This window comes from Rhipicephalus microplus, chromosome 8 (genome assembly GCF_043290135.1).
Source record: "Rhipicephalus microplus isolate Deutch F79 chromosome 8, USDA_Rmic, whole genome shotgun sequence".
In the NCBI taxonomy this organism is placed as follows: Eukaryota; Metazoa; Arthropoda; class Arachnida; order Ixodida; family Ixodidae; genus Rhipicephalus; species Rhipicephalus microplus.
In genome coordinates, this window is record NC_134707.1 from 97,904,278 (window position 1) to 97,918,167 (window position 13,890).

General features: G+C 44.4%; 1 protein-coding gene across 1 annotated transcript in view; it reads left to right on the top strand.

Annotated features, from left to right (window-relative positions):
- The window catches only part of LOC119165110 (uncharacterized), a 123,064-nt gene that overhangs the window by 17,743 nt on the left and 91,431 nt on the right, over positions 1-13,890 (top strand). Inside the window, exons 3-5 of the mRNA XM_037417299.2 lie at positions 6,900-7,009; positions 7,883-8,033; positions 13,251-13,439. Of these exons, the coding sequence (XP_037273196.2) occupies positions 6,900-7,009; positions 7,883-8,033; positions 13,251-13,439 (450 nt within the window). The remainder of the gene's footprint in view (positions 1-6,899; positions 7,010-7,882; positions 8,034-13,250; positions 13,440-13,890) is intronic.

Below are 13,890 nucleotides of genomic sequence, written 5' to 3' on the forward strand. Positions count from 1 at the left end.
TTCCAACTCCAGCCCATCGCCTGCCTTCTCAGGCCGATTTTCGTCCTGGCCCGCGGAAGTCCACCGTCTGGCGTGCACCCGACAATCGTCCTTTGTGCTACCATTGTGGCGACGTTGGACACATGTACCGCGACTGTTACTACCGACGAATAGGCCTACGCGGATTCCACCAAGATGCACTTTGTCCAGGCTATGGTGAGCGCTTACAAGAAATTACGGATGACTTGGAAGGTAGTCATCACGCTTCTGTCCCGCCGCGACGACAGTCACGGTCACCATCACCCCGTCCATCCACATCAACGCACCGCGCCCGACCCGCCTTTGGGTTCCCTGGTGTCAGTGGCGCAAGCCCACGCCGGGGAAACTGAAAACGGCGACCTCCGGAGGTGAGGCCGGTGTCACGCGAACCGACAAATACCCTCCGCCGCTGCCTTACGACGTGCCGTTAAAGCCTGTTTGTGAAACCGCCAATAGAACGCCCGCTGCCACTACCGTTTCGGTCGAATGTTATCTGGTGACTGCGCTTGTCAACACGGGAGCTGATTACTCGGTGATGAGTGCGTCATTGGCCACCCATCTACACAAGGTGCTGACAACGTGGGACGGCCCTCAACTAATAAACGCTGGAAGACACCTCGTATCCCCTATATAAAGGTGCACCGCCAGGCTTGAGATTTTTGCGTCGGCTTTTGTAGCATCATTCCTTGTACTGCACAATTTTTCTCGGCCGGTCGTTTTGGACATTTATTTTCTGCAAGAGTATGGAGCGATAATTAATCTGCGTGATTTGTTCGTCAGTTCTGTTAACCCTGTTTCTCCAGATTCCGTCATCGAGAACGAAAATCGTGGCATGGCCTTACGCGTAGTCGATGATTGCGTCACGCTGCACCTCGCAGTAGTATCTTCGTGCTTGTTGAGTGTCCACGGGAACAGTCTATTATGGGCATCGCCGAAAGTAACCTGACGTTATTGCTTTATCGGGAAGTGGCCATTGCTCGAAGTCTCGTTCAACAGCGAAATGTCCCGACTACCGTTTTAGTTACGAACTTCGGTGGCGAATACAGGCATTTTGTGAAACGCACAACCATAGCTTACTTGGAGGCATTGAATGATTTGGACGCCTTCCTTTTGATTACGACAATCTCGACTGACAACAGCTGCGATACTGACGTGACTAGTCGCCTCAACGTCAATCGCTAGTTGGAAGACACTAAGAAGGCAAGGCTCCTCCATCTCCTCTCATCCTTTAGTGACTGTTTTGCCACTACTTCGAAAGTCCGGCAGACTCCTCTAATGAAGCATAGAATTATCACTGAGCCCAACGTGCAACCCGTGCGCCAACATGCTTACCACGTGTCGCAGAAGGAGCAAGATGCTATCCGTCATCAAGTGAAACAAATGCTCGACGACGACGTAATTCAACCATCGACAAGTCCTTGGGCGTCACCAGTTGTTCTGGTTAAAAAGAAAGATGGTTCATTACAATTCTGCGTCGACTACCGCTAACTGAACAGCATAACGATAAAAAGACGTATATTCTCTTCCTCGTATTGATGACTTCTTGGATCGCCTGCGACATGCCCGTTACTTCTCTTCCATGGATCTCCGTAGCGGATATTGGCAGATTGAAGTAGATGAACGGGACCGAGAAAAAACAGCGTTTATTACACCTGGCGGTCTTTATGAATTCAAAGTTCTCCCTTTTGGCCTGTGCTCCACTCAAGCCAGATTCTAATGAATTGTGGGCACAGTTTCATGTGACCTGAAGTGGCACTCTTGTTTAGTGTACTCTGGCGACGTAGTTACTTTTTCTGCAACTTTTGACAGCACATTGAGCGGCTTGGGGCAGTACTTCTGACTATTCGCACTGCCGGCCTCTCTCTGAAACCGGAAAAGTGTTATGTTGGAAATGAGGAACTCAAATTCCTTGGCCACATTGTCAGCAGCAGTGGTGTTCGCCCCGATCCTGACAAGGCTATGGCAGTTGCTTTGTTCCCGATACCGAAAACAAAGCATGATATACGCCGCTCTCTGGGACTTTGTGCTTATTACCGCCGCTTCGTGCCGACTTTTCGAAAATCGCCGACCCTCTACAACAACTCTTCAAGGATCACGTCGCCTTCGTCTGGGGCCCCAAACAATCTAGCGCTTTCCGCGACCTTCAACAACGCCTAGAAACGCCACCGATCGTAGGTCACTTCGACACCGAAGCAGACACAAAAGTCCGCACTGACACGAGCAACCTTGGCCTCGGAGCTATTCTCGTGCAATATCAAGATGGAGTGGAACGCATCATCTCCTACGCTAGCCGCACGTTGTCATCTGCGGAGAAGAACTACTTGACGACTGAAAAAGAATGTCTGGTGGTTGTATGAGCCATAACGAAATTCAGGCCCTACTTGTATGGACGCCCCTTCCGAATCCTCAGTGACCACCACTCTCTCTGCTGGCTAGCGAATCTGAAAGATCCTTTGGGCCGTCTCGCAAGATGGAGCCTTCGGTTACAAGAATTCGATATAACGATGGTTTACTAGTCTGGTCAGAAACACACCGACGCTGACTGTCTTTCCCGCGCACCCGTCGAGATCACTGAAGAAGACAAAGATGAAGACTTCAGCTGCCTTGCTATTCACGCATAATTAAACGTGGCTGAGCAGCAACGCGAAGACTTAGAATTACAACCACTGATCGAATACTTTGAGGGACGTCGCCCACAACCCCCACGTCAATTCGTGTGTGATTTGTCATCTTTCTGTCTACGCCAAGGCATCCTCTACAAGCGCAACTTTCATTCAACGAAAACTGTTTACCTCCTCATCGTTCCTGCTGCTCTCCGCGATGATATTTTGCGTGCTTGTCATGACGAGCCAGCGTCAGGGCATCTTGGCTCCACGCGTACTTTGGCGCGGATCAAAGACAAATACTACTGGCGGAAAATTACGAAAACCGTCCGGTAGTACGTCAAGACATGCATAGCCTGTCAGCGCCGCAAAACTCCAACGACAAAACAAGCCCGTCTGCAACAGCCTTTGCGACCCCCCCACGCACCTTTTGAAAAGGTCGGGATGGATTTACTTGGCCCATTTCCGAAGTCTACGGCTGGTAACCGCTGGATTGTGGTTGCCACCGACTACTTTACCAGATACTGCGAAACACAAGCCGCCCAGCGAGCAACTGCTTCCGAGGTGGCTGACTTTTTCATCAAGAACATCGTTCTCCGCCACGGTGCTCCCGCTGTCGTCATCACAGATCGTGGTACTGCTTTTACGGCACAGTTGCTCCGACAGATCATGTTGCTGAGCGGCACGACGCACCGAACAGCAGCTGTCTACTACCCGCAGACGAACGGGTTAACCAAACGCCTCAACAAAACGATTGCAGATATGCTTTCGATGTATGCCGCCAAGGATCAGAAGAATTGGGATGAAATCCTCCCGTATATAACATTTGCCTACAATACGTCTTTGCAGGAAACCACCGGCTTTGCTCCTTTTTATCTGGTTTACGGCCGTGACGTCACCACAATGCTTGACACCATCCTGCAACCAACTCTGCCGGACACGAGTACCCCGGATGCAGATGTATTTGTTCATCTTGCCGAAGACGCCCGGCATCTGGTGTACTTTCGCATTTTATCACGGCAAAATCAAGATGCTCGCCGATACAACACCCACCACAGAGCAGTAATATACGAACTCGGCGACCTAGTCTGGGTTTGGACTCCTATACGTCAACGGGGACGCTCAGAAAAATTATGTTGGTACTTCGGACCCTACCGAGTTCTTCATCGCTTCGGCGAAGTGAACTGCGAAGTTTTCCCAGCAGACACGTCACACCGTTCTTGCAGACCACGCTCCTCGGTTGTGTTGGATGAAGCCGTACTATTCGCGTTGACTGCAAGTCAAGAACTTTGTGATGTGGCAATAGCCTTCAAGACAATTGTGCATTACTTTCTTGCTTCTTTATTTTTTATCTCGTCCTTTTTCTTTTCTAAGGACACAGACATTTCTGACTACCTTTCGTTGTTTTTCGGAGCCGTGGTATTCATGCGATGCTTCTTCTTCTTTTTTTTGGGGGGGGGGGGGGGGGAGAGGCTAATGCAACGCTGTATTGGTGGCAGAAGACGAGAGCGAAGAAGTGAATGGCAGCTGTGGCTGAGTAAACAGTCCTGCACTTCGAGTTTCTGCCTATCGTTTCCTGTCGCGACAATATAGTTGTCATCTTCTGTGGTCTATTGCATAGCGTCCCATAAATTCAGAGCTTATCGGCCAACAAGTCATTTAGCTTATTTAGTTTATGTAGTTGCTTCTGTTTTCAGTGCATCCCATATTCCTCGGAGTTATTGAATATAGTAAGATACGTAAAAGATACAGCTGCTGTAGCCTCACGTTTTGAACTCCTTCTAAAAGTTAATGCAGCTCAACACACATTGTATTCCTGTATTCCTGTTCGACTGTCGTGTTTCGTTTATAAAGTCAGAAAAGGTGTTCTGAGTTATCAAGGTGTTCTAATTATCAATTATAATTGCAGCTACGACTTGTCTACGCGCACCCACTATGCCAGAATGTGCGTGTGTTTTCTCGTAAGGTATTATGTTACTAGTCTCGCTACAATTTCAGAAAACTGCAATATATGCAATTTATAATTATTTGTCAACAGTGCAGTTATCAATAACAGTGTTGTTTAGCTCTCCAGTAAAAATGAACGAAGATAGCACACGTAATGTTACCCAATGTTGGAGAATCATAATCTAAATCATCCAGGGTCTGACAAAGATATCATAGCTCATAGCTTTAACGCTCGGCGAGATATAGTTGAGCAGAGGGTGGACACTGAAGCCAAGATAACTTCTTGTAACTGTCGTATTTTGATAGAAGGTTCTATCTTGTGACAGTGACTTTTTGTTACTTGAAGCTTACCTACCCTGTCTAAACATCAGACTTTCTTTTTTCAATCAGTACTGCATTTATTACTCTTATACAATATATGCGCCGTAAAAGAGTTCATTTTTAACTTGACAAACTTTTTAGATTTTTTCTACATTTTCACCATTACTTGGTTTTCTTATAAAGAAGAATGCAATAAAAGTTTACTGCTTTTGGCTGAAATTATCACGAACCTAGCTTCTCTCTGAATCGACGGTTTCCGTATTATGCCAAAATGTTCGTCTCACTCTGAATCTTCATTTGCCTCGTGAAACACTTTAGAAAGGTGAGCGAGGGTTAAAAGACTTTCAGCGAAATTTTTTTATGTAATGAGGCCGTATTTTATTTCTACAAGTACCCATGTTGGAAGTGTGTCATGCTTATTAGGCATGCTGCAAAATCCTATAGAAATTCAGACCACCTGAGGTTCAGTTAAACTGTCAAAACCAGCTAAGGTCACTAGAGTAATGTAGCAGGATGAGGTGGCAATGCTCTTTATACAACAAGGTATTTCAGCTCTGCTGGGTTTTTAGAAAAAAGGGAGTTCAACAACCACATTTATAGAGCTTTTACAGGAGTGGTTTGTTGATCAGTCCTCGCAAACATAGTTTTTCTTGTCTGTGCTGGGCTGTTGGTGTTAAGCCGGCGGCTATAGGTGTATTTGTTTGGTAGTTCTTCCAAACTGAAAACCACGACGACTAGCGGCATCATGGGTAATACGCGTGATACGCATATTACGCGTAAAACGCTTGACGCAAATGCCGTTTATGATATTTTCACATTTTATTCAGGGCTCAACTGCCTTTTCAACTAAAATCTGTTTGTTGATGCAGTGATATCGGGGTTTCGATGAACATCGCGCGTTTTCCGTGGCTGCTTGAGACTTCAGTTAGCGCGTTTCCAGTTCCTGCGATTCATCTATATCATCATAGCACAATTCTTTCTGGGCACAGTTTGACGCTACGCCAAAAGATCCATGAAGACTTCCACCAACAGATAAAATATCTGTTCTCTCTGATGTTTTTCGAGCGGCTGTTGTATGAGTTGCTTTTTTGGAAGCATTAGTTATCGTGCAAGGGTTTATTTCAGACACCTAATGTGGCCATGTAGATCCCAAGCCTTTCAATAAACCCATTACATGGTTCTGCGATTTATCTTCCACATTACCTACAACCTAGTTGTTGACCTCAATGTCCCACTTCACCTCCCTTAATAGAACAACAAAGAACTCCGTGCTTCTCCTTCATAAGACTTATTTTTCATCACACTTTATGACTCTATGAACACTCGGAGCTCTGGCTAAATGAGAACTGCTAATAATTGAACGTTTTCTGTGACCTCCATTTTATTGTCACGTTCAACTTCATGCCAGTTTCCTCAAGCTCGCTCTTTATTCCTCTCTTCGAATAACACACCACGAAGAATGTTTTTTTTAATACCATTCCCACCATGAAAATGCCATGGTGCCATTTCACTCATGTGAGATACCGAATAAGAGAAAGATTGAAGCTTGAGGCCAAGGTAAAAAATATTGAATACGGCGTTTACTGAAGCCTACCTTTCGACAATTCGTCTTCTCTAATGCAGCAATAGCGGCATCTTCCTCAGACAACCTGTTACGAGATGTAACTTTTTGCTGCGTTAAAGGTAGGATGGCATGCCATCTGGTTTTTTGGAGAAGCACACGTGGCCTTGAAGACAAGATAATTTGTCAGATGACTGGTTTCAGCCACACCCAATGTTACGTATATTGAGTAGTCTCACAAGTATTAAGGTTCAACTTCGCTGTTATTAGCCCTAAACAGTCAATCGCTAGTCACGGGCTGGTCGTTGCACGCGCCAGTTCCACCATCGTGTTTTTCTTCTAACATTTGCAAAGTGTAAGCTAGCGGAGACGTCATTCATAAGTTACTGTAAGTCAGTACGACTGGCGAAACGAGAACAAGTTTTGCTCACCATATTTCTTGTTTCCAGGCGCTGTATCTCTACCTGAAGCCGAGATTTACAAGCACGAGGACGTTATTCTATGTTGTTGGCATGTCTATTGATGATCCAGCCGGCTACCCGATCCTGAAATTGATGAAGTGAGTCCTCGACAATATGATTTGCATATCTTAGCACTTTACAGCAAGTATTCTATGGTATGTGGTTGATAATGGTCCAGGAGTAAGTACGCTGGAGTGTGTGATTTTGACAAACCAAACCTCTTTTACCGAAGGCCGTTAAGAATTACGAGAGTGAATATTTGACACGCACGTGCCGCTGAGCAGCTTTACTTCAGCTTAATCCACGCGTATTAAAATTGTATCTTTGGGCTAGAAACCACTTGAGCTCTCTTTAGCGGAGATGAGGAAAGAATATATGGCATTTGTTTACCTGATCATGTCGCAACATTTATTCATTTACGAAGATGGCAGCTAATTTTCTCATCCACTTATTGCTTCTGCGAATATTGATAATTCTAGTAAAGGCTGCAGGAATAAAATTGACAGAGTCACTCCGGCCTCACTTACGAAAAGCACGCAAACGAACTCAGGAGCCCATCACCTAAGGGAATAACGGAAACCCCCATGGGAATTACATGTTCCGTCACATATACAACTTTCTATTTCATTGTGTTGCACAATACTCTTTCCAAACTTTTCTTCTTCCATATCAGTAAATTATATCAAGGCAAAGACGACGTTCATGTATTCACTTATAAGGAACAATTATGTGTCGCACCGTGAAGTCACCTCATTAAATTCTTGGACAGGCTACACGTCTAAATTGTCTGATAGTAGAACTAATTAGGGTGCTACTTCGCTATAGCAATATTTTCCTGTATAAGTACACCAGGCTTTACCGGTGAGTATGTATGCCCACCGAAGGCGCGCACTCTAGATTTAAGTGGATAAATCTAGAACGTAGTTTGCGTTCAGTCAATCAATGTCGCTGTATTGATTGCTTGTTTTCAGAACCGTGTTCACTCCATCAATGTTCGTCGCCATTGCACACCTTAGCTACCCAGTGAGGAAGTTCAAAGATTGTCGAATATTCCCGGTGGTCGTGGACAGTCTACCTTCGAACCTCACCCGTGGCAAAGATTACACTTATGGACACACATTCGTACGTATTTACTGGCATCACTAACTAAAGTGTAGACTGGATACATTCATTATGACATAACAGAAAAAAAACCTGTCAGGGAAATATTTGTGAACATGGGGTATTGCTAGAATAAACATCAGCTCAAGCAGACTTATTCTTCTGGAGCTCCCAGCCTTGGGCAAGACAAGCTTGCCTATGGAAACGCATACTCTCCTCATACTTTGCTTCATGAATTTTTCACCTCTTCAAACTTGTATTTTCTCATATTTTCGCTCCTTTTCGGAAAACTACAACGCATATTCAATTCTACATAAAAGCCAAGGTTGGCAGAAAAAGACTTCTGAATTGAGCAGGCTGCAAAAGAGGCAGAAGCCTAATACCGGTGTCACATGGGCATTTTTTATCGCGATCAATGTCGATCCGGATTGAGAACGATCGGAATTAGGTGCTGCTCCACTGTAACTTTGAATCTCGATTAGGTGCGATCAGGATCAAGACTATCGCGATCCGCGCATCGCAATCTGGCAGGGAGATTGAGGTTCCACTGTCATCTGCATCCCCTGGCCACTCTTGTTGAAAGTGCAATAAATAAAAAAATTGAGCTTAGTTCAATAAAGAAACAATTAGTCAACAAGATGATAATAAAAAAGTCAATTCTAAACTCTTTAAATTTGAACTATGCCTGAAATGTCACATATTTTAGGATTCGTATTGACCGCATGTAATTATGGGAGAAGCAGACGATAAGCAGATGACCATTGCCTTCCGCGCTTGGCTTAACTCTCGCACCATCGGAGCAGTCGGAGCACCTCGAAGCAAACTGATTGTGAGTGTCACGAGCCTTTCGACTACGTCGCATCGTATGCGCACTTCGTGGTCGAATAAAGACATCTTTACAGTAATTGACCGCTGGCGGGAGTGACTGGAAGACTTGAGAAGTGAAACTCTGGCGCGTACAACGAGGTTGACGATTCGCTGCGACTAAACGGCTACAAGTGGGAGCCATCAGAAATAGCAAAAACATATTAAGACTCTCGCACGGTTATACAGGAAAGGGCAAGAAATTTTCTATTGAATAATGCATTTATGAAACTAATTTTGTTGTGGCACGGAAAGTTTTTGACGTTTGGGCGGTTCTCACACGAATAAAACATTGATGATAAAGGGCTCTATAGCTATCTTGGTTGCCAAGGTTTCTCAGTGACATGCTTAGCGAAATGCAAGCACCACCTCTTGCATTTCGTCTGACCCAAGCTCGAACAGGATTAGCTTGTGCCGTTTAGCAGTGGTCATAAAGTTGATCGCGATGAAGAAAACCGATCCGGCTCACCTTTATCGCGATTAAGTGTCCAAGTGACGCCGGTATAAGAGCTGCCAAAGAAAACTTGTGCATAGTCAAAATTCAGATGTATGCATTCAGAAACAAGCAAAGCAATCTAATAACCAAATTTGATACGGTAGTTAAAGTGGCGCAAGATTTCTAACGAGAGCTGTACAAAGGCCGAAACAACCAGGGTAATGTCGTAAGAAGCGACAATCAGCCCAGAGGAATTTGACTTCCTACCAGTGACGACAGGGAAAGTAAGGAAATGCCTAGAAAAAATGCAGCGCGGCAAATACGCTGGTGAGAATAAGGTAACATTGGACCTGATGAAAGATGGCGGAGAAATCGTTTGAGAAAACTACGCCACCTTCTATACCAGGTGGCGCTTGGCAAAAAGGGTACCGGAATCCCCGAAAAACACGAAAATCATTTTAATTCATAAGAAAGGACACGTCAACGACTTGAAAATTTACAGGCCGATCAGCTTACGTATTATCTACTATATCATCTACTAAATTGAGGGCGACATTACAGTTCAATTGACCAAAGTACCAAGCAAGATTTCGTACTGGCTACTCAAAAATACACCATTATCATACTAATAACTAGGTAATAGTGAAATGCTCAGAATACAACCAAATCTATACATACCTTTCACAGATTACAAGAAGGTGTTCGACTCAGTCGAGGCAACAGTAGTAATGCAAGCACAACTCAATCAGGGCATTTGGAAACTCTTCATAAACATACTGAAAGAAATCTACAGTGGATTTTTAGCTGACATAGCTCTCCATAAAAAAGCGAAAGAATCCCCATAAAGAAGGGTGCAAGGCAGTACACAAGATTTTCCCAATGCTATTCACCACGTGTTTACACAAAGTTTTCAGGGCCCTATATTGGGAGTAGTGAGCGATAATAGTAATTAGAAGGTGTCTTAGTAACCTTCAATAATTGATGACATTGCCTTGACGAGTATTTCACGGGACGAATTGCAGCTCATGATTACTAAACTGGACATAGAAAGCAGAAGAGTAGGTCTGAACCTATGATGCACAACACTAAGCTACCGTGCAACAGCACACGGCGATACGTAGAGAGACGCTACAAGTTGTAATGAAATACGTGTACTAAGAACAAGTAGTAACTGATGAGCCGGGCTATTAGAATGAAATAACTAGAAGAATAAGGATTGGGTGGATCAAACTTGGCAAGCATTCCAAAATCGTGTATGGTAATATGCCAGCAACCCTGAAGTTGAAGGCATATAACTACTGCATCTTGCCGGTACTTACCTACGGAGCAGAAACCTGGAGGCTTAAAAAGAGGTTCACAATACAGTGAGGATGGCGCCGCGAGAGATAGAAGAGAATATGATAGGTGTAACCTTAAAGGAGCACCGACAATAAAGCATTGGCCTCGCGTTGTTCGGCTGCAATGCGTTGATGGGTGCCTGTTGGTCATGACATGACACAATGTTTTGCTACAGCATGCGACAGAAAATAACTACAGGTCCCTCATTATCGATCTGTTTCAGATTCGGTTTGAGAGAGCTCAAAAAACTGGGCGCAACTGTCACCAGCTAGCGTGTGCAGATCTTGACCACGCCACCACACAAACCTGTGACACACTTCCGCACAATCCGCATCATGAAATAATTTCGTATAGGAAATGGGACTGCAGTGTCGCCGAACGCAAACCTTTGTAAGTGTGCACCACGGCCACGCACTCGCAACCAGCCGCCAAAAAGTATCGACTGCGGGAACAAACACGGTTAAAAATATGGCGGCTATGGCGTCATCATAATTTGTTTTGTTGACTGCAGCACGGTAACTCGATGGAAGTAGGTGGTAACCTCAGGGTGCCCTTCGAGGGTGTCAATAGCGCGATGGAGTCGGCAGCTCTTGCAAACTTCAGAAGCCTTTACTATACATTCCCAGCTATGTTCACTGTTGATATTTTGCAGATGATAGACGAAAGTGGTTGAGAATGAACCCCACAGGCTATCTCGGCCACGAAATTTTGTGCCAAAGCCCCTTTAAGAGTCAAGAAAAGAGCGAGTGGGCCAGGGAAGAAACCGGGGTTGAGGATAACATAGTTGACATCAAGAAGAAGCAATAAATATGGGCCGGCCAGGAAGCACGTAGGCAGGATAACCACTGGTCATAAAGGGATTCCCAGAGAAGCCGAACTCACGAAGGACAGAAAGTTAGGTGGGCCGAAGCAAATACAAAGTTCGCAGGCATACCATGGTAGCAGTAAGCACAAGACAGGGTTGATTAGTGAATAAAGGGAGACGATTTTGCCCTGTTGCGGGTGTAGTCAGGCTGCTGCTGCTTCTTATGATGATGATGGTGAATGGGCACTGTGGTGTACTAGACATTTTAGTGCATTTTATGTGCTTGGCTATACATGGGTACGTACTTGACCGTTCGTACGTATTTACTTGACCGTTTAGTACATCCACTTCATTTCTAAGATCAGCTTGAGTCAAACCATAGCGTTTTATTTTCTTTTGAAAATGTACCACGCTTTGTTTAAATGATGCATAAATCAGGATATATGAATGATTTCTAAAATTACCATACAATCACGATAATGCACGTTACTTTTGAAAAGCTTGAAGGGTTATTTGTAAGTAAACCATGTCTTTCTGCGATGAACGCACTGCGTGCGCCAGAGCAATTTAGTTTTTGGTCAGAGCCTACGCCGTCGGCGTCGGCTTCGTAGGCCCAGCGACGAGGTATACCGGCAGATATTTATGAACGAAAGGCTCCAGAGGCTATTGAGAAACAAAACACTATAGCACATGCGAAATCAGCCATACAATCTAAACGACATTGTTCAGTATTATGAGGCTTTCCTTGTTCTTGAGATACCCCCTTCAAGCGTATGCAAGTGATTCTTTTTGCACTGCCCCAAATCTTCTGGAGGTATCCCTCCGAGATGAAGTGCATACTTTCACCATGGGAGGAAAGAGTGAGCAATTAACGAAGAATTTTGCATTAATTAGCTCTTCTATTTTATTACTGTCTAACAGTTTTCATATTTACGTGTATGGACTCCACTCGTCATGCAATATAGTGCAGCTGCCAACAGACATTGGTGTCCACGCGTAGAAATCGCTTGCCAGTATTTTTATTGCGAGGCTGAAGGAATTTAGTTCGAAATGTTGTTCGCAGACGTGCCGTCTCTGGAACCTACAACACTATTGCTGCTGTAAATTTAGGCTTTGGAAACATTCTATCGAGGCTTATGGACTACGTTCTAGAACAGCGTGGTCGTTCGCACGAAAATACGGGCTCTGTGGCGAAACCAGCCAATTTTCTGAGAGCACATGATGGCATCCCATGAAGTTGTGCCGGTCACATATATGTTTCAACTATTGGACTATTTGTGCTCGCCAATTTGTAGACGTTATTTTCCAATAATTCAACCTCTTCCAATAGCGCACTTTTCGGCGAACAGCGTTTCCGGCTACCGAAACACCGTGTGATATCGAGGTACCTTCCCGTTTCACGTTACAACAATGCATTGACCCCTAAATATGAAGGGTTCGTCTAACGTTACGACAACGGCAGCGAAAAGGTAGTCGGTGCCTACAATGCCGACTGGGTTGGGTGAGTTGGCATCGTGATTTGTAACTAAATAGGTGAAAGAAAAAAAGGAAAGAAACAGAAAAAAAAGAAACAAAGAGAGGAACAAGTAAACGTGATGAACTCACAGACCTGCATAATGTTCGCACAGGGTGAGTGCTCCAGAGTTTTGATTCCGAAGATGGGATGCAGTTGCTAGACAGCATGCCTTATAGCGATCAGTAGTGCACTGGTTTATTTCATTTTTCCACACAGCATAATCACCTACGCATATGTTAGCCAATCAGAGTGTATCTCTATTTTCACGTATGATTGCAGAACGAGGCCATGGCGGTTGTTCGGGAAGTCAATAATCTGAATCTCTCAATTCCACTTGCCGTCTCATTCAGCTATAAAGGAATATACTACGTCCCCCAAAGTTATGCAATACCGACAGACAGCAGTTACTACGAGTATTTCATGCCTTGCACAGACCACCCGCCGCCGTACTATGCCGATCCAAAGGAGGTGAGAGAAGTCAACTATTATTTATATTTTCTATATATGGCATTGCTAACAGCATGGGCCTCCAGGAGGAGGCAGATAAAAATATACACTGACCATTTTCGAAACTCAATATAAAACTTTCTCGTCTCTAAAATAAGAAGTAAAGGAGCAAGATTGTTATCACCAAGTAAAAATAAGCCCTTAAAGGAATGAAATGCGCCAATTCATATAGATGCAAAATTTATTTGATTCGTTACAAGTTAGCCCATAAAGCATTGGCAGTCCCATGTACAGAGGAAATCAATGACATGCGAAGCACTAATGAGAAAGGTTCATATGTCTCTTTAAAATCAGCGCAACGTTACTAAATGACTTCCGTGTCATGATTATCACGTATGGATGTGTCGTTTACCTGTGTTATCTGTTCCCGTCACGTGATACCAAATTTAGTATAGGCACCGTTCAGTCGAGA